At 42.6% G+C, this 20,665-nt stretch overlaps 1 protein-coding gene across 1 annotated transcript in view; it reads left to right on the top strand.

The window, feature by feature from the left end:
- Nucleotides 1-1,789: 1,789 nt before the first annotated feature.
- LOC132341669 (ubiquitin-conjugating enzyme E2 R2) overlaps nucleotides 1,790-20,665 on the top strand; it is a 54,706-nt gene continuing 35,830 nt past the window's right edge. Inside the window, exon 1 of the mRNA XM_059873531.1 lies at nucleotides 1,790-2,060. Coding sequence (XP_059729514.1) covers nucleotides 1,884-2,060 — 177 coding nt within the window. The 5' untranslated portion in view covers nucleotides 1,790-1,883. The remainder of the gene's footprint in view (nucleotides 2,061-20,665) is intronic.

Below are 20,665 nucleotides of genomic sequence, written 5' to 3'. Positions count from 1 at the left end.
TACATCACACATCTGTGGAGAATGTGAGAACAACATGTTGGGTTGAGGGATGGCAGCTGCCTATTTGTGTCCTACTGCAGCTTGGGAGCCGCTACAGGATTTTTATGGGCCCTGAGTCATGTGAGTTCACTCCTCAAAAACCGTGCTCTGTACAAAAACATCTGTTTTGTGACCATGGGTGCATGTCAGTGGACGAACCATGCCCTGTGGTACCCACTCATGACCTGTGACTATCTAGACAGGCTGGATGGATAGACCAATTGTGAGAGGTTCAATAAGGCCAAGTGCCAGGTCCTGTCCCTGGGTCACAGCAAACCTGCAGATCCAGGTTTGGGGTAGACTGGCTGGAAAGCTGCCCAGTGGGAAAGGACCTGGGGCTGCTTGATAAGAGCCGAACATGAAACAACAGCAGTTTGCCCAGGTGGACAAGAAGGCCAGTGGTATCCTGGCTTGGATCAATAATAATAAAAGCAGCAGGATTAGGGGAATGATCCTTGCCCTGTACTTGGTACTGGTGAGGCACCTCAAGTGCTGTGTCTGGTTCTGGGCCCCCCAATCCAGGAAGGAGACTGAGGTGCTGGAACAATTTCAAAGGGCAATGGAACCGGTGAAAGGTCTGGGATTCATGTCCTGTGAGGAGCAGCTGAGGGAGCTGAGGGTGTTTAGCCTGGGGAAAACTAAACCCAGGGGCTCTTTGTCACAGTCTGCAACTCCCTGACAGGAGGGTGCAGCTGCGGGTCAGTCTCTTTTCCCAGGTAGCCAGTGACAGAAGGAGTGGATGTAGAATCACAGAATCACAGTTTAAGCTGAGTTGGCAGGGAACCACCAGGATTATGGAGTCCAAGTCCTGGCCATACACAGGGCACCCCAAGAGTCATACCCTGTGCCTGAGAACATTGTCCAAATGCTTCTTGAACTGTGTCCTTGGGGAGCCTGTTCCACTGCCCAACTACCCTCTGGTGAAAAGCTTTTTCCTGATACTCAAACTAAACCTCCACTGACACAGCTTGATGCCATCCTCTTGGGTCCTTTAACAGAGATCAGTGCCTGCCTGTCCTCTGCCTCTCATGAGGAACTGCAGTGAGGTCTCCCCTCAGTCTCCTCTCCTCCAGGCTGAACAGGCCAGGTGCCCTCGGCTGCTTCACACACGAAGGAGCCATCCTCTAGAACCTACATAATCCTCGAGGCCCTCCTTTAGACACTCGCTAATGGCTTAATGTCTGTGCAGGGAAGGTTTAAGGTGGACATTAGGAGAATTTCTTCTCAGAAGGGGTCATTATGCACTAGAATGGGCTGCTCAGGGGGGTGATGGGGCCATTGTCTCTGGAGCTGTTTAAGGAAAGACTGAACGTGGCACTCAGCGGCGGTGTTGGGTCATAGGTTGGACTATGATACTTTCAGAGATCTTTTCCAAACGACTTGATGCTGTGATTTTGTGACCCCGCCCGCCCCGCTACACCACAACCCCGTGTCCCGTTCCCATCCCCACCTCGCCGCCTGACTCCTCCTCCCGGACAGCCACAGCGCCGGCGAGCGCGGCCCCTTTAAAGGCACGCGGCGGGGGGCGTGGCGCGCGGCGGCGCGTGCGGCGGGGCGTGGCCCGGGGCGAGGCGGGGCGTGGTCTGGCTGTACGCCGGGGCACGGCCGGGCGTGCGGCGGGGGCGTGGCCCGGGGCGCGGGGGGCGTGGCTAACGGAGCGGCGGGGGCGGGGCCGGCGCGGCGCGCTGAGGTCAGCGCGAGCGGCGCCGTCACAAAAGGAAGTGGCGGCGGCGGGGCCGTCAGCGCGGGGAGGGGCGGGGGCGGCACCGGCACCACCGGCACCGGGACCACCGGGAGCGGCACCGGGAGCGAGGAGGCGGCCGCGGCGGGGGCCGCGCCGCGCCATGGCCCAGCAGCAGATGAGCAGCTCGCAGAAGGCGCTGATGCTGGAGCTGAAGTCGCTGCAGGAGGAGCCGGTCGAGGGCTTCCGCATCACCCTGGTCGACGAGTCCGACCTCTACAACTGGGAGGTGGCGATCTTCGGGCCCCCCAACACGCTCTACGAGGGCGGGTACTTCAAGGTACGGGCCTTTCCCCCGCGCCGCGGGCCGCGGTGTGGGGCTGGGCCGGGGCCGGGCCTGCGGGAGGGGGCACGGGCACGGCCTGGGCAGAGGGGGAGCCGCGCCACAGCCGCCGCTGCGCTGCTAATCTGCTCTTTTAGCCCCAAAGAGCCTCCTGTGGGAGCCTCGGCGCAGGGTGAGAGTTCTCCCCTTCCGCCTCGAGTTGCCCCCTGGGCTCTGCTCTGTGTGTATTTCACAGAATTGTTACGGTTGGAAGGGATCTCTGGAGATCATCTAGTCCCGTATTTACACATATCCTTTTAGTACCTGACGGGAACTAGGAGAAAAGATGGGGCAAGACTGTTTACAAGAGCGTTTAGGGACAGAACAAGGAGGAATGGGTTCAAACTCAAAGAGAGTAGGTTTAGCTTAGATATTAGGTCGAAATTGTTCATTGTGAGGCTGTTGAGGCACTGGTGCAGATTGCCTACAGAAGTTGTGGGTGCCCCATTCCTGGAAGTGCTCAAGGCCAGGTTGGATGGGGCTTGGAACAACCTGGTCTAGTGGAGGGAGTCCCTGCCCGTGGCAGTAGGGTTGGAACAAGATCATCTTCAAGGTCCCTTCCAACCCAAACATTTTATGATTCTGTGATATTTATTTCAAAGGGGCTTCCAAGCCATCCCTTGATAGCTTCACTCATTGATGGCTAATTCAGGCTAAAGCCAGTGTTTTCCTCAGGACTCTGTGGGCTTCAGGGCTGTTTGGCACAATTTTTTTCTGTTCCTGTGTTCTTACTCTCCACACTTTAAGAAGGCAGCCTTCAGAGGGCTGCAACAACACGTAATGGGTGAAGGTAGATTCAATTCCGTTCTCAGCCTTCCTGTTAATACAAAAAAACTTCTGTGGTTGCTGTTTCCACTCTTGTGAATACAGCAAATAAGAAATCTGGCACAGCCATGCCAGAAAAGAACTGAAGGGAGTGTACTTAAATTATCAAAACAACTGGAGAAGGAGGGGGAGTTGCACTTTTTTCTTAAAACAGGCAATTGGAAAACCTTTGTGCCTGCAGAAGATGTGTTGCATCGGCACACTCCTCTGCGCTTGATATTTGCTTTATCTCTGGCAAAACATTGTCCCCACGAGCTTGCTTCTCCCAGCAGTTAACTGTTTTAGTTGTGGCTCCTGCATCTCCCATTTCATGCCCTTTGGCTTCTCTCAAACTGAAAAAAAAATTTGGATGATGTCTTTGCTTGACTAACGTGCACCTTCAGTGCCTCTTGGCCTCCGCAGGTCAAGGTTTAGGAGCTTTGTTCCACAAAACCAAAATAACCTGTAGCTTAGGGAATAATGGATTTGAGTCATGTTCAGTTTGGCCTCATTGTTTGGAAGTGAAGGAAGGCTTTGGCATAAGACTTGCCTTTTGTAATGAGTTGGCTGGCTTACTCATGTAGGTGTGATAGGTGTATTCTTAGACTCACCTCCATTATTACTTATTCAGGAAGTCGCTGGAGTCTTTAGTTGGTAACAGTGTCATCTTTACATCCGAATGGTCTGGTGACCTCTTCCTGCACTTACGTTACTCATCCATTTTTTGTCAAAGAAATCATGACTGATCGAAGTAGTTTTGTTTGGTTGGGGAGCTCTCTGGACTGCATATTTGCAGTTCTTCCTGGAAAGAAGCTGAAGCTTCAGCCTGGAAAGAAGCTGAAGCCTGAGAAGTAATTTGGGATGAGTGTTAACAAATGTAGATTTAGGCAAGGCTCCCAGTTGCCTTACCTCAGCACTATGATTGGGTTTTTGGGTATTTGTTGTCCTTGAACTGCTGTGTCTTTCTTTTGGATTCTTTTGACCAGCCCTGTGATAATAGTTTTGAGCATGGGAAGATGAGGTCTCATGATGCTTCCATTCCTCCCCAGGAGTGGGATTCCCTTCAGGTGTTGTGGCTGCAATCTCTCCTGTGTTGTTCTGTCTCATCTTTCCTCCATGAGGAGCCCCGCATGGAGGATTTTTGTAGTTTCTGGTCTTTGATTATGTATCTTGACTTCTGAGACACTGAAAAAGCAAAAAGGAATCCTGTGAGAAGTTATATTCTTGGCTGTCTTTGTCTTAGGTCTTCACATGTGTTAAAATCTGCTTATGGAATCATTTGGATTTAAAAGTAATGCCCTAACATTATTTGATGGGTGACTCCTGCAATATATTAATTGTATGTGCTCCTCTGAACTAGTGCTCACCTTGCATGTGTTTCATTTTCCGTATTTCTTAACTTGATGAAATATTTAGCTTCATCTTGTTTTGTATTTTCAGTTTAGTAAGGTTAGGAAAGTGGGATTAGAAAGATGCAATTTCAGGATGTAACTTTTTTCAACTTTGTGTCGGTGAGTTTGGGAATTGTGTTCCGCTTGAAGTTTAGTTTAACAGCAGGAACTTGAGACAAAGTATACAGGCTTCTTGTTAAGCTAGAGCACAAATACTTCAAGGAAAACTTGTGGTTAAGGTGACTTTAATAAAGAAAATGTTCGGGATGGTTGATTGGGGTATACTATTGCTTGATTTGTGTTTTGGGGGCTCTTAGAGGTAGTCACATCAAGTTTTGGCACCTTGTTTATTCTTGGAGAGATACTACCTTTCTCTCTGAGTGGTTGAACCAATAGAATAAACTGAAATGAGGGTAGTGCTCTCTCTGCACCTTCTTGACAGAAACTACTGTCTAAAGCTGGTTCAACAGATTCTGGTTTCACTGCGAGTCCTGTTGCTCTAACATCTGATAAATTGAAGCCGAGAACAAGTCCTCTTGAATGTTTGTTTAAATGTTAGGTTGTCAACATACTGGCTATAATAAAATCAGGGACTTCTTAAAAATTCAAGTACAGTGTCTAAGCATATTTTATCAGCTAATATAGCATGCCCAGATCTGCTGCAGTGCTTCAGGGTTTAGGACTGCAATCTAGATCAGCCTCCAGGAGCAACAGCTATATGAAGAGCAGCTTGTATCAGCAAGGGAGCATGCAGCTGGCCCCCACCCCATTCATGTGATCAGCTGAAGTGCAAATAACATCAACTTTGTCTTATCTATTTGACAATATGGATATCCCTGTCACAGCCCTATCAATAAAGAATTATTATATTATTCAGTCACGCTGAATAGCTTTGTAATGTTTTGAGCAACCCTTAAATTTCCTGACTGCCATCCTCAAGAAAGGAGTTGAGCTATTCTATGCACTGGCTACCTCTCTTCTTTGCTGGCAAAGGAAAAACAGTTCAGGGACAGTGATGTTAAGTCCTTCAAAGAGATTGTGATAAGATCAGATATCTGTCCCTCAGCTGCTAGCAGTGAGAAATTGCCTGTTTGACTAAAGTTCTAGCAGAATCACTTTTGTTATGCCACAGGTATTGAACTGCACTAGGTGAAATTGGTTTTGTTCCCAGACTCACTCACAGAGTGTAAAGGTGAAATGTGGGTAGACCTTGTTGTCTAAAATGCTGCTTACATCTGATTCACTTGCTGAGTTTTTTGAGGTACAACGGGAAGATTTTTCTCAGAGTGAAATGCTTTGTGTCCAGGTCACAGATAGTGACAATTGCTTCTTTCTTAGCTCAGCTTTGAAGGACATGGTGTGATAAGATGGGTCTTCAGATCAGTTTCCACTGGGCTATGTGGTAGTTCTGAATTGTTCTGGAAATTATGGAAATGTGTCTGGTTTTGCAGCCAGAGCCTGAGCAGTGGAGAACCAGAATGTGCCATAATCTGCAGAACTAAGTGTGAACAGTTCATCAATGCCACCGTTAAGTCATAGGCATCTTTGGACCCTGAGAGGGTCCTTTGCTACATGGCAGAACTTCTTCATCTTAAATTTTGGCAGCTGATCTATAAATGGGGACCACCACAAGAAAGGTTATTATGCTGTAATCTGAGGCTGATAGGTACTAAGTGGGATAGATCTCAATGGCTGAGTGCTGAGCATGGTGAAATCTTTACCATCTCAGATGACCATTCTTCCCTGTCTTGAAATCCAGTGTCTTTCTTTAATGCTTGAGCTTTCAGAGCCTGGAGATTGATGAACCTCTGCCCAATGCTTTGATCAAACAGTGGATACTTGCAGGACTATTAAAATGTGTTTCCTGATGGCTTGCTTGAGGTCCTGAATGTTTGGTGCAATTGTACATTAGCAATGGAGTTTTTAATTGTTTTGAAAAAGACAGGTCATCTGATTTTTTTTTTTTTTTTAGTTGCATGGTATTGCAGTTGTGCTGAGAGCCAGGGTTTCAGGGAAGGTACAAGTGAGAAATTATACAAAAAGAAACTTCATTAGCACTGCTCAGAAGCATGATTTGACCAAGCACACTGTGTCAAGAAACATGTTTAATGTAGACAAAAAGTCAATATTAAAAACTCCTTCAGAGGTGATTCAGGCTGGGTAAATCAAAATGAATATACCTAGCATAAAAGGAAACAAGAAAAATTAACTACATTGTTAGAGTTACTGTTTCATAGTTCTTAAGGCAGTTTATTTCATAAGGTACTTTTCCTACTTGAAGGAACAAGCCTTGACACATCAGTTGTAAAGGGAGAAAAACACCAAGCACTATGATTACTTTTGTCAAGTAATTTGGGGGCTAAATACTTGTCAAGGCATTGTTATCCATGCTTTTTGTAATTCATTAGCCCTGTGCTGTATAGAGTTCTGTGTTCTATCTCAGCTTCTTCTAGGTGATTTGATTTCAAAGTAACTTGCAAAATGTGTTAAGATTTCAGAGCAGGAAATAGATGGAGAGCCAATCAGTTACCAATAACTGATGGTAAGAATGAACACCATGTTTAAAAGTTTGGTGTTGTAGTCTACTTCTTGTGGTGTTTAAAATTAAGCAAATAGAAGTGTTCTAAACACTAAGAATTATCTAACTGATAGAATGTTTAATTCTGCAGAAATATCCTTAATGCCAAGATGAAAATGTGAGGTACTCTCAACACAAAAACTGCCTTCCATGGGCCTCTGCATTGAAAGTCTTACAGAGTTTCTCTCTGTGTATTTGATCTATTTTTGTTGCCCTTGGGTATCATTGATGCTAATAAGCAGTGGTTTGGTACAGCAAAGGGACATGGTATTGCAAGGGAATGGGGCCCTGCTTGCTCCAGGTCTGTGGAGCTCCCGTTCACTCTCAAAAGCCAAGAACCCTCTAAACTGTCAGCAGGCAGGGAAGCAAAAGACTTCTTCCGATGTTGTTTCATGGATCAAAAGTGCAGATACGGTCTTAGACTCTCAGGCCTGGGGAATACCTCATTGCTCCTCACTCTGCTGTTTTGGTGGCTGTGCCTCTGGACTGCACACACTATTCATCCGTCCTGTAGCCTGCTTTGGACATCAGTGTATCCTCAGGAGGAGATGGACTAAGTCATGGTGACAGCTAGCCCCCAGTCTTTTCCCTAGAGCTCCTCTGATCCAGGTATGACTGTGGTGTGTGCTGAGTAGTACAGAAAGTGGTTTCCAGTTCTGATACTGCCTCAACATAGGACATCATTTACAGCTGGGTCCTGTTGTATGGCAAGAGGAGAACTGTTGCACAGCCCAGCTCTCCTATCCCATTAGAATAAAACAGAAAACTTTCCATATCAGTAAATTGAGCACTGTTCATTTGCCTAATTTTTGTGCAGTGGTCCTTTGATAAGGTAAAATAGAACTTGAGTTTTAGGTTTTTTCCTCAGGTGACAGTACAAGGAACTGTGCCTCTTCTTGTCTGTCTGTTCAAGAGATGGTAACTAAAAGTGTGTAGACATATATGTGGTTCATATTATAGGAATTAATGGAAAGTTTTGACTATATAGTGTTAGAAGAGTAGGGTTTTTAAATTTTCTTTTTTGTGTATAAATCCTTTAGATACAGTATTGCAGTGATGTTGTCCCAGTGTCAGAGGATTTTACACATCTGTAACTTTTCAAAAACTCAAACGTGTTTTTACCTTGCTGTTTCTGAAGTCACTCTTATGCTGGAGAGCCTTGCTATTTTACATGTTAATATAGTCACACAGGGTACCTTCTTTTTAATAGCACTTTAGGTCTACTATACAATGCTTGTTTTGCATCTAGAGGGTAGGGAATGCCGGAAGAAAAAAGCTTGCAGAACCTTAACTCTGATCTTTGATGTGTAGTTTTGTTGTGTGGTTTATGGCATGTTCATCAGGTGTTCAGGGTAATTAATAGTATGGGCTAAATGATGGAGGTTTTATGCTGAACTTAAATGTAGCTGAGTTCAAGTAGGAAATGTCACAGTTACACATTTTCTGCAGTGTGGATGGACTAGAGGTGACGTGACTCATAAATACAGCTGCTCCTATGATTTGGGCTGCATGTGATCAGGTGTGTATGTACACACACGCATGTACACAAAACTAGTCAGCTATTTCCAGAATGCTGCTTCATTTTTAGGCTTAGTGTTTTTATCCAGCATTATGAGTTAGGGGAATTGCAGTTAATCTTGCTAGGCTTTTGCGGTAGTGACTTGGTGAGAGCGTCCCATCTCACCAGGCCAGTTTGATAGTAATAACTTTGGCATCATGTACCCACCTTTGAAGCACTAGTAGCCAAGAGTAACTAAATTGATTGATTGATTGCCTATCATCACAGTTGCTGAAATATTTAAAATGCATTTGCCCAAAGTGGCTTACAAAGAGAAGAAAAATGAGAGCTACTAAATTACTGTGTTTAGGATATTTTGGAATCTTGCTTGACTTGAAGAAATGTGACCTCAAGACTTCCTGGGTGTTTGTTTTAAATTGAAGCTTCTACCCAGGGAGCATCAAGAACATAAATGTTAAATGGGTGACACTTGGAGGTATCATAGTGTTTGTGGTTTAGAAAGAGAAGGCTGCCTAGCAGGCAGGCTGTACCTTACTACTTAAGGTTTCAGTACTAAAAGCATAACATATGTTCCTTTTGGACTGCCTTGTTGTCCTAAAATTGTACAGGTAATTTTGATATTCAAGTTAATAGGTTTTGTTTGAGAAATCCAAGTTGATAGCAGTAAGGACGTGTTTGCAGTAGCTTTGTGACTCTTCCTTTAGTTACATATTCTAGTTATGTATTTAAAATATATGATTTAATGTTCATTGTAGCAAAATATTTGAAGAGGTTAATATACAAAACCCTCTGCCACAGTTTGAAATGGTGCAAGGACCAGTGTTTAATCAGTTGTTTGAAATGGTGCAAGGACCAGTGTTTAATCAGTTGTATCACGTGGGTCAATTTTTGAGTGATAGACACTTGTCCATTGTGCTAAAATTCTTTGGTTTTAAATTAATCTTCATACATCTCTGCAACTAGAAACCTTTTGCTGTCAGACCTAGGTAATAACTGATTTTTTTTTTTTTCAGTACCCTCTTTGGCCTTGTCAAAACAAAAGCCATGTAGTGGACTTACAATACATTCTCTGAATACACATTTGTTCTTGCATGAAGTCTACTCGTATAAGCCCCTTATTCATGGATGTAAACCACACTGGTGTGCAAGTGTTTGCTTATCTTGGCTAGAATAACTATCTGTAAAAGCACTCACCTTTATTAAAAGAATGGGCTTCTTATAATGTATTGAATAAAACTGAATTTCATCTCTGTGCTCCCAGCTACTTCTCTGCAAAAGAGTAACTGGACCCACATTTGGTAGTTGACTACCTTTCAGCAGTGCATTAAGCAGTATAACTTGAGAGGCTGACATCTCTTCTGTACTTTTTAAGTGTCTTGTAGCTATTATCTAAATCCCTTCTAATTTGTCATTCATGTGGTAACTAAATTCCCCTATCCAGATGCTTCAGATGAAGGTGCATGGCACTTTGTGTTTAAGGTGGAAAGAAAAAGCCTAGTCTGTTCTTAATGATGTTGCCACTTCAGTGGGATCTCTGCCTAACCTTATTTTTTATTGCTGTGTCCATTTTACTCAAAATGCTAAGTAAGAAAGATGTTGAGAGACAACTCTTACTGAAAACTTATTTTTCAATTTCAGTGGATGATGGTAATGTTTTTTCTCTTACATAGTTCTGCGAGTTTCTTGAGTCAACCACAGACAGCCATGTTTAAACAATTGACTGCAGAGGACCTGTTGCTACTTTTTTTTTTTTTTGAAAGCACTTATAAATGAGCCTAGGCATTTGATGGTGCTGTATTATCTCCACTGGAGCATATGAAAAGGAAAATTTTGAGACCAACATATGGAATGATTTCCATTTCTCAGTCTCTGCCAGAAACCTAAAAGCTTATGTCCTTCAAAATTTTACTAATATACTTTCTTTGATGTTTAACTGATTTTCTTTTTTTTCATGCTGGTTGCAGTCTTTGATTTGTGTGGATGAAGCTTGGCTGGCTTTGGCCTGAAGTACAACAGTAGTGGCACTGCTGGGAAAAACTAGGTAGGTAGGGTAGATTTGATGGAGACTGTGGGCATTTAGGCTTTTGAATTTTGAAACTGGCTGTATTATTGAATATTTTTTGATATTGAAGGTGGTTTTGACCTTCAGAGGTTTATGGACAGACTCACAAGGGGCTAAAAGCCAGATCTGGAGATCAGTTCTGAATTACAGTAATATCTAAGTGTGTGGTCTTGTACCCATATTATCCATAACTGTACTCCATTTGGAAAGAGATTTGAGTTGTACCAAATGCCACTAAGGAGAGATGGGGTAAGAAGTCTGCTGGTGTTGGCCACTTTCTTCTCAGTGTTATGAAATAAGCCAGGGTTCTGTTGCTGTTAGAAGTGATACTCCAATTTCATGGATTCAAGGCACCTGCTTAATGTTCAGCTTGGATAAATGACTGTTAATTTACACTCAACTTGCAGGCTTATCCCACATCTACTAAGTAGTTATTCACTCTTTTTTTCACGTTTTTAATGTAAGTGATGTACTTATGCTTGGGCTTCTCAACCAGGGACCATATTTTGCCTAAAGAAAACAGCTAAGTAACCTGCTGACAGTCAGCAAAAGCCCTGAAAAGCCATGGTGGGGTGGCTGCCATAGGTGTGTGGTGCCTTCCTCTGCCAGGGAGGTTCCTGCTGGCAGTTGTGGATGTATTCCTGAATGATGGACCAGGTCAGGTTGAGGTAAGGATAATGAGTAACAGTCCTAAAGCACAGCGCTGCCCATTCCTGTGTCTCATGGAGATGCTGTGAAATGTCACATGGGCATGTCTTCAGCACGTGCACCACACCTGGGAGCTCACCTGCTGTCCAAGCAGCTAATGCCACATCCTGTGAGATCAGCTCTGTGTGTGCTATGGCAGAGGCATGGAGGAAGGCTCTGGTATGCTTGGCCACAAAAGACTTGTCATCATCATGCTACCTGGCCTCTTTATTTATCTTGGAATCTCTTGGAATCCAAGCCCACCTCAGGCATCTCCCTCTTCCTAAACTAGAATAACTGTACTTGAGTCATGACTGCAGGCTCACATGAGGTCACCACATGTGACTTGTTTGGTGCTCCTGGTGTCTCAGCCTTGTTCAGTTTCATGTTGTCCCCTGTAGCTGCTAGCTTTGCTGAGCATGAGGTTGACTTTCACCTCCTTAGAAACACAGCATTGTTAAGGTTGGAATAAACCTCAAAGATCAAGTCCAACCACCAGCCTAGCACCCACCACCATGTTCACCACTAAACCATGTCCACAAGTGCCACATCCATGTTTTTTTCCAAGAGGACAGTGAAGTATTTTTGACCTGGCTACATTTAACCTGTACTAACCAAGATAGCTGGTGTCTGCTTTTAAAACAAAAATTATGCTAGGGAGAGCTTCTAAGTTGTACTACAGCAAATCTAGGAAAGCTTTAGCTGGAGGTCAGTTCTGTTGTATCTTTAACTCTTTCATGCTCCAGTTTATTTTGGATTGTGTAGCTTTTGGTTCAGATTACATAGTTCATAGCTGAGGTTATAATTAAGTTTTGGAGTTTCTTTTTCTTTCCTTTTCTTTCAAAGTACAGAGCAGTGACTTCTGTGCTCTAGAAAGAATGTTTCACAGAATCAATTAGGTTGGAAAATACCTCTGAGATCAAGTCCAACCTGTGTCCAAACACCATGGTGTCAACCAGACCATGGCATTGAGCACCACATCCAGTCTTTCCTTTAAACAGCTTCAGGAGCACTGACTCTACCACCTACCTGGGCAGTCCTTTTCAATGTCTAATCACCATTTCTATGAAGAAGTTCTTCCTAATGTCCAACCTAAGCTTCCCTTGGTGCAGCTTAAGACTGTGTCCTTTTGTCCTATTACTGGTTGTCTAGGAGAAGAGCCTGACCCCTACCTGGCTACACCCTCCTGTCAGGCAGTAGTAGAGAGTGATAAGGTCACCCCGAGCCTCCTTTTCTCCAGGCTAACCACCCCCAGCTCCTTGTGCTGTTTCTCATAGGACTTCCCCTCTAGACCCTTCACCAGCTTCACTGACCTGTGAACCTGCTCTAGCACCTCAATGTTCTTCCTGAATTGAGGGGCCCAGAACTAGAGACAGCACTTAAGGTGTGGCCTCGCCAGTGCCAAGTACAGGGGGAACGAACTGGAGCAATTCTGGGTAACTAGTGGGTTTTGTATGGTTGTCATCTAAACTCTATGCTGGATCTCTTTCTAGTAAAAGAGAAATACTATGAAGTAGGTGTTTTGTGGAAGAGGAACATGAAAGGGTTATAAGAAATCAGCTTCTTCCAAGAAAACTTTGTGTCTATTACTAGATGCTTTTATGTCCAACCAAACATCTTCTGCTAGGTAGCAGCCAATAAGCCTTCTTTGGTGCATGTTTAGCTGAGCTTTATGTGGTAAAACTATTAAATATTGCTGTGTCACATTTGCTCTGAATGCAAATCACTACAGCCTGATGTTAGACTGGGTGAAGGGGATGCAAAGGCCAGAATCCATTATCTGTTAGGCCCTTTGTGTGGGTGAAGCACAGCACTTGTCCAGAATAGTCTATGGATGCTGCACAAACAGGGTGAGAGAGCCACTGCAGTGCTTTGTTCAACACCTGTAGTGACAGTAAAAGGTCCTCATGTGCAGGACACTGGGCTGGCATTGAAGGACCCCTGTAGACACACAGGGAATTTTATAAAATGTTCTTTGACAAGAGTAAGAGTAATTTAGTGAATAGAGATTAAGCCTTCTATCTGGTTCATATTCTTTATTCTGGATAAATGTAAGCCTTTATGTAAAATATGTATATCTTATAATAGCATAATTGTCTAAATCTGTAGGTAGAAAGTGTTTTGCTTTTTATAAATAACTCATGGGAGAGCTTTCTTCCAAGACAAATTGGACATATATGTTTACAAGTACAGTATTTAATTTTGGAATAGCTGAAGAAATTAAGTGAATAGATTTCAGGCTCCTCAAGCATAAAAGCAAAGAGATTTTTTTTTTTTTTCATTTCAATAAGAACTTCTGCTTATTCCTGGTTTTTAAAAATAAAAGCCTGAGCAGTTTCTTGAAGCACCCCAGCACAGAACCTGATGTACTGACAAGTCACACTCCTCTGCACAGACTTTGTCCGTGAGGCAGCTGCGGCAATTCTCTAAGAGCAAAAAATAAAGCTGGGGTTGTGTAACTTAACCTGGGGAAGGAGGGGGACATTCCTGGTGGTGAAGAGAAAGCCATCAAGTCAGGGCCTGGGTATGTAGGCTTGTGAGACGTATGCTATGCAGGCTTCACAAGTAAATCTCAGAGTGTATTGTGGAGAATCTGGGTAAACTTCTCATTGGAGGAGGCAAAGTTATCCCTTGCCTTGCCTCATCATTTGAAATGTCAGAGGGACCTGCACTGAGTTCAAAGCCACCCTGCTCTTTTACTCCCTACTTCTGGGATTTCCTTCTTGTACTGTATTAATTGCTCCAGCCTCTTGTTCACTTCCATTACAGCCACACTAGGTCTGCTCTCCTGTGCTTTGAAGGATAGGTTCAAAATAAAACCTCTCGGCATAGAGAAACCAGCATGTGGGATTTGATGTGAAATGTGGAAGTGTGAAAGGGCTTGCAGCTCTGCAGCACAGCTAGGGAAACAGCCTGGTGTGGCACGTCGTGGAGCTGGCACATTTCATGGGCAAGTTTCGGTTCCAGTCAGTTAAGACAAGGTTTGAAATCTCTTACTGACATGCCTCTGAGTTCTGTTGTGCTTGTCGCCCCAAGTGCAATTACCCAGGCTATGCCACAACACTGAGCTTAAAACACATGGGCAGAAAGCCAAATTCTGCACTTAGCAAGCACTTTAAATAGAAAACTACAGCACAACTGACCTGCAGGTACCTTTCCTTTTATAAGGAAAGCTGGCATTTCTAACTGCTTTAATTATAAATGCATTGATAAATACTGTTGTTGAATATTTATTCACCAAAATAATGTTTAGTCACAGCTTGATGTGATTGCTATGTGCAGTTTGAGTTTTAGGCAGAATATAAAGCCTTTAACTTCTCTAATTTTGTTAACCTTGCAGAAATAGGTACAGCAAAAGGAACACTCACTGGATTTACCAATTATACTGTAGCAACCGTAGCAGATCACCAAAGTCCACACTAATAAACCATTGAGATAATTTTGTAGTATTTAAATATGCCTGCAATGCAGCAGTGGCACATTTGACCTGTCTCAAGCATAGCAGTGGGGTGTGTTAGTAACAGCATGACATTTAACACCGGTTGTGAACTGACCCAGCTTAGAGTTGGTTTTGCAGCCCATGCTTAATCCCACGTTGCCATGGTTCAGCCACCACCTGTATCCGTGATAATGGATGCAAAGCTGGTACAGTTGCAGCTGTAAATCTCTTAAGTCACAGCAGTGAGGGCCATGTAGACAGAAATTTGGGAAGCTGCTCTGATGTGGCTTCAGGTGCTGATGGTACAAAGATGCTGGTAGCTTTGTTGGTATTAAAACTTAACCAGACCAAGCTTAGTTGCTTCTGTTGGTTTATCCCTTATTTTGTAAAATGTAAATTCTGATCAAAGCTCATGTCATGATTAAAGTTGCAAAATCTTGTATGTGTTTAAGATAGATGGACTAGAAGGAAGAGGAGTGCTATGCAGGACCTTACTGCCATACTTTCACTACTGAGAAATTTCGGGAAATTATATTACAGCATCCTGCAGAGCTCAGCTGAATGTGCCACTTAGTTTCATGGCTATCATGGCTAGAAAGTTTAACAGCTTAAGCCTCACTTAGTTAAAACATCCATATTGTTATGGGGATTATCTACTTACTAATTGCTTTGTGGAGGTGTTATGACCTTCTTTAGAAAAGATACATGTATTGGTGCACATTTCAATGCCTAGATGAGTTTTAGAAATCTTTTGTCACTTTGTTTCTCTTGGTAACAAAATTGAAGGAGGATTCAGTTACAGTTATTGAAAGTGACAGCATAGGTGCATAAACCTGGTTTGGATGTTTACCTCTGGGATTGCCTCAGTGCTTTGGAATTTGAGCTATCAGACTTTTTACAGCTTTACCGGAAGTCTCACTGCTGAGGGCATAATTAAAATAAAGCTGTTCCTGTGTCAGGAACTTGAGATTCTTAGAATCCCAAAGGCTACTAAAAGTTAAAAAGCCACAAAAGCCAGACTTCAAAACTCACTGTTTCTGGCAACTGATTTCCTAGAAGTTATGGTGAACGGAAGGGAAGCCCAAGATAGATGAGTTGAGGTGCTGGTGTTGATGAAGTGGTTGTCTTGGCAACTGCAGTCACTTAAATATCCTGAGGAAAATAGCAAGCAAATGTTAGGATTGAGAAATGGCAACAGATTGACAGAAGAACAAGAAGCAATGAGCAGCTTGAGGCTTACACAGGGAGTTGAATATGACTACTGTAGCAAGTTGCTGTTTTCAGTGGTGGGATTCTTGAGTGTTGTAACCCCAGTGGTTTTTCTCTTGTAATGACAGTGTGCCTGGCTGCCTCCTTGCTGCATGAGGCTAGATCTCTGGGGATACACTTTCCAGGGTATTTTTGTCCCCAAAAGGCGAGTGATGCATGTGATGTCAATTCAGGTTCTACTGATGTGCTTCATTTTGCAGCCCTGCTGTTCATTGTAGTCATACAAGTATTGCAGTGAAATCCCAGTGCAAAATAAACCCCACATGCAAGCAGGTACTAGTATGAGAATTGTGTTCCATGTCAGAGAGAACTGCTGGAGTTGCAGCTGTGTCAGGGATTGCTCTAGGTTCCTGTAGGGCTTTCCACAGTGAGAAATTGAGCCATCTTGCTATGTGTGTTTTGCTAATCATGATTGCATGCACTGATTTGTGGTTCTGTAGGTAAAAGCTGCTAAGTTTTAATCTTTTCCTTCCCTCATGAAGTACTTAATTCTGCTTCACTTCAGCACAAAAAGCACAGCCCAAAGAAAGCCCAACCGAGTAAAACAGGCGGAATTTGAGCCAGTTTTTTCCTGCTGCCACAAGCATATTTGTAACTGCCAACTATGACAGGTATTTCTACAGGCACTGAATCTTAAGCAGAACACCAGGTGCTGAGAGAAGTTAAAGAAGACTATGTGTATTCTTTCTGCCATTCTTCTAATACTTGGTTTCTGAGCTTCTCTTTGTGTAGTAACTTGTGAAAAGTCACAGTTGAATACTTCATTCAAATGGAAGTGAAAAACTTCTAAGCTACTACTTGCTGCAAAGGCCAACAAATAGTGAAAACTGCTGGTAGGATTAATTTCCTGTCACATTTATTCTCTTGTTTTTTTCTAGAAAAAATCCTATCCTGCAGATACAGGAACAGTCACTACTTGATCAATTTTTTTTTTCTTTTACCTGCATGTTTAAAAGCTATCTGGCTTTACTTTTAGTGATCAGAGTACTCGGTGGACTTGATGTTTCTGTGATACAGATCCAGTTTGATACTCTGATTATTTCATTCAGTCATTTGACCATCTATTTCTGCTTAGCCACATTTTTCAACACAGGCAAAATCTCTGTTTTCTCTAATAGCAACATAAGCCTGTGCTACAGTTAATAGTTGATTTACTTCTAAAACTTTGCCTAATTAGAGGGAGGTTTTCCTTGGCAAGTGATAGCAGTTTCTGCAGCACTGAAATGTTAGAAATTGTGGTCCCTGGTGTAATGCAGATACTGATGGTAGTTGTTTTATTTGTGGGTAGCTTTTCCTGAAGGAGCAGTGGTAAAAATACCTATTTAGGCTTTTCCCCCTTCCTAGCTATTAAATTTTTAAACTGTACTACATCTTCCTCTGACCCATCAAGGTTTTTTACACTGAAAGTGCTAATCTGATACGGGACTTCTTAAGGTATCTGTAACTTCATCTGACACCAATCAACAGATGAAGGTTCACAAATCACTTCTGAAAGCACCGTGATCTGTTTTCCAAATATTTCCTATAATTGCAAAGAATATTTAATTAAAAAGTGAGGGAGTACGAGATGAAACCTGGATCACCTTATGTAATCACTTTGAATTGTGTGCTTGTAGTGGTCTGCTCTGCTGTTGAGATCCACTGTTTTTATCCTTCTATTTTCACTAGTTGAACAGCTAAAGTTCCAGATATGCCTAGTACAATCAAACCCACCCTTTTGTCAAAATGAAGCTTGATATAGGAAGTTTCATAAACTAGGCACTACTATTATATGGAGTTTCCTGAAGAGAGCATATGGTAGCTGGCACTTCAGTGGAAATGACTTGGTAATTATAGCTCCTTTGTCTGAATCCCTTGCCATTTCATAGGGCTAATGGCAAATTAGGCTTTTTGTAGATGCAAGGAAAGCAGGCTGCTAAAAATATTTGGTTTTTGTACATCTTTAATTATTTTATTGGACTTGGACTAGAACAACATCTTGAAGTCCAAGGTGTGAGGTCAAAGTGATTAAACTCTCCTGAAATGAATAGTCCTGCCACTGGAGCAAAACATCTTGTGAACAGAGATCCTGATTCTCTCAACCCTTTTACAATGGGACAAGGCAAGACTATTAAGACACTTTGGGAATTTTTTTTTAGCTTTAGGTACTAGCTGTTTACTGAAATCAGCAGAGAATTACTTACTTAGGTGATCATGGTGATGGTCTGGGTGTTTTGCTATGATGATTTGACTCTGAGGGTGTCACATCAACTTCTGTGCCTTAAATGTCTCAATTCTAGTTTAGTGTGTTGTAAGCACTTGTGAATATGAATCAGCTAAGGTGTTTGGCTTGAGTTGCTTTTATTCCAAGATATACAGTTGTATGAGCTAGCTAGAGGAGCCTGAACCTGAGCTACTGAAATCTAGTTTGATTTTGGTTTTTGTTAGCTGATCCTTAGTGCAATTTACCTGTCCGTTGCTAGAAGAGTGGGCATGGTTTCTGCTGCTCTGTGCTAAGCAAAACAATCAGAAAGAAAAAATGTATCTATGATATAGTAGCTGACTTATACCATGAGGTGTGGTATTCCTTTAATCCTTTTATAAACTGTTTTATCCTAGCTAATGTATTTGTGGATGTTCTTATTACCCATGCAACACCTAATTCCTTTTGCAGTCTACTAAACTGTTGGCCTTAATGTTGCTTAGCAATAATTAGCAAAACACAGGTGGTTTGTGTATTAACTCTAGATCAAACCTTCAAAATTTTGTTTGTGCTGACCTGTTATGCTTTTATGTCGGTAAGATTTCCACTGCTGAATGGTGAATGGGAACTCATCCAGATGGGTGCTTGAATCAGCCTCACTGCCAGCCCTTATCTTGGATCTTTTCTTAATTTTGTCTTTAAAGCTTTTATGTTGAGTTTCCACATGACATGGCAGGCTTTTAAGAATGTTGGATAGCCTCCTTCCCAAACTGTGGAGTAAGCTATAGGAAGCTTCACCTTCACTAAGTAAAAAAAGCATGTGTGTCCCTTTTTATGGGAATTTGAGATGAATTGCTGGATGTCATTCTGCTCTTTGCAATTTTACCATGGTGCTCTTACAGGAGCACACAGTTTATAATACAGGATAAAGGAGTAGTTGGTATTTAGATGTCTGATCTGGAGGTTGTATAACTTGATAGGATACTGGAGAACCCTCATTTTGTGATTTTGATTCCATATTCTTCCTTTCTCAGATGTTTGTTCTAGACAAGTTTGGTTGTTCAAGGTCAAAGTTCCTCTTTAAGTTAAGGAATAATACAAGAATCTTGAATAATCCCTCCCATGCTTTTGTAGCAATATTTTTATCCCATACATTCTTGCCTTGCAACTATCACCATTTTAGAGCAATCTGTGGTAAGTAGGATAAAGAACTAAAATTGTGCAGAGGTGCCTGAAGTGTCAACAACTTCAGTACTGAAGGGTGGCATTAAGGGCCAGCCCACTTGTTTTACATGCCTAGCTTTGGAGTGAGACTATGAGAGGTTCAGCCATCTTTTGTCTGGGAATAGCTATGTCCTCCTCAGGGCTTTGGCTCTTGCAGGAAATTTAATATGTGGCTCTCAGCCAAAAGTACTGGAGGTGTATTTAGTTCCCACTGCAATTTAAAGGGACTAAACACATATCTTCTGGGTTTTTTTTTTTTGGTGTTTTTTTTTTGTTTTGTTTTGTTTTTTTTTTTTTTTTTTTGAGGTAATGTAGTATTCAGGGTATGAGTTTATATTGAGGAATCCTTTCTTTCCCTTGTTGAAACTTTTGTGTGCTGGGCTCTTAACTGGATACTAGGGTAAAGCCTAAACCCAGCCAGCAGTGAAGGAACTTTCCTCTGTAGCTTAAGGTGCTCAGCTGGATGGAGGGATTGCTCCTGTTTATCAGCTCACATGCCAGTGTGAAATGTTCCTGATCCTGACAGTTTTTTTCCAAGCTCTGTGCTATGAGCTGTTAGTCTCCTTTTGTTTTCTGGCTTGGGCATTTGCATTCCTGTCCAGTGGCCTGATGCCAAGGGGAAAGCTGAAGAGAGCTATGCTTACTGCCCTTTAGGATAGGGGACCCACCCAGAAGGTGGAGGATGCAAAAGTGCCTTTGGACTAAATACCCCAGTGCTAGCTGACTGAATAAGGAATAAGGCGTCCCAGTTTAGCTGAACTTTTTTTTTTTTTTTTTTTTTTTTTTTTTTTTTAGGAAAATAGGACAATCATCTGAATGAAATGTGTGGTACAAGTGGTCACATACAGGCTCTGAGTCAGCCTTGTACACATATCTACTTGTAACCTTGAGTTCAGTATTAAATTCCCAGAGCTCAGTGTTCAGGGCATTTTGTTTCTTGTCACTTTTGTTGGGCAGGTCAGCAAGCACTGCTCAGAAGGAACATTAGGAGAATCCTGGGTCTAGAACCTGGAGTTTTCAAGGGTGCATTCCTAGTCTGCACTGACTCCTGAGATGCACTTCACAAGCACCCAGCTTGTCATGCTCACCCATGCAATGTTTATAGTGTTACTCCTGTTCTGGTAGGGTCCAGAAAATGAAAATATAAGCTACTTTTAGGTGTCTGTTAATTACTCTGTTCTAGAGAGTACGGGATATTCTTTTCCTCTTTAAACTGCTGTTCTTCAATTTTTGGAGGACACATCTGTAATAGAGGTTGAGAAAGTAACCTCAACCATTTCTGCCATGATGTATTTGTGGCAGAAAATCTTTTAGTGCAACAGGAAAATTACTTAAAAGTCCATCTTATAAACACTTTGTCGTTGGCTAACTCTTTTGCAATTCTTTTTCTGGTGAAATTTTCTCATTA

Source organism: Haemorhous mexicanus, chromosome Z (genome assembly GCF_027477595.1).
Source record: "Haemorhous mexicanus isolate bHaeMex1 chromosome Z, bHaeMex1.pri, whole genome shotgun sequence".
Taxonomy (NCBI): Eukaryota; Metazoa; Chordata; class Aves; order Passeriformes; family Fringillidae; genus Haemorhous; species Haemorhous mexicanus.
The sequence above is the reverse complement of the archived record's forward strand: the minus strand, read 5'-3'. Positions and strand labels throughout refer to the sequence as shown.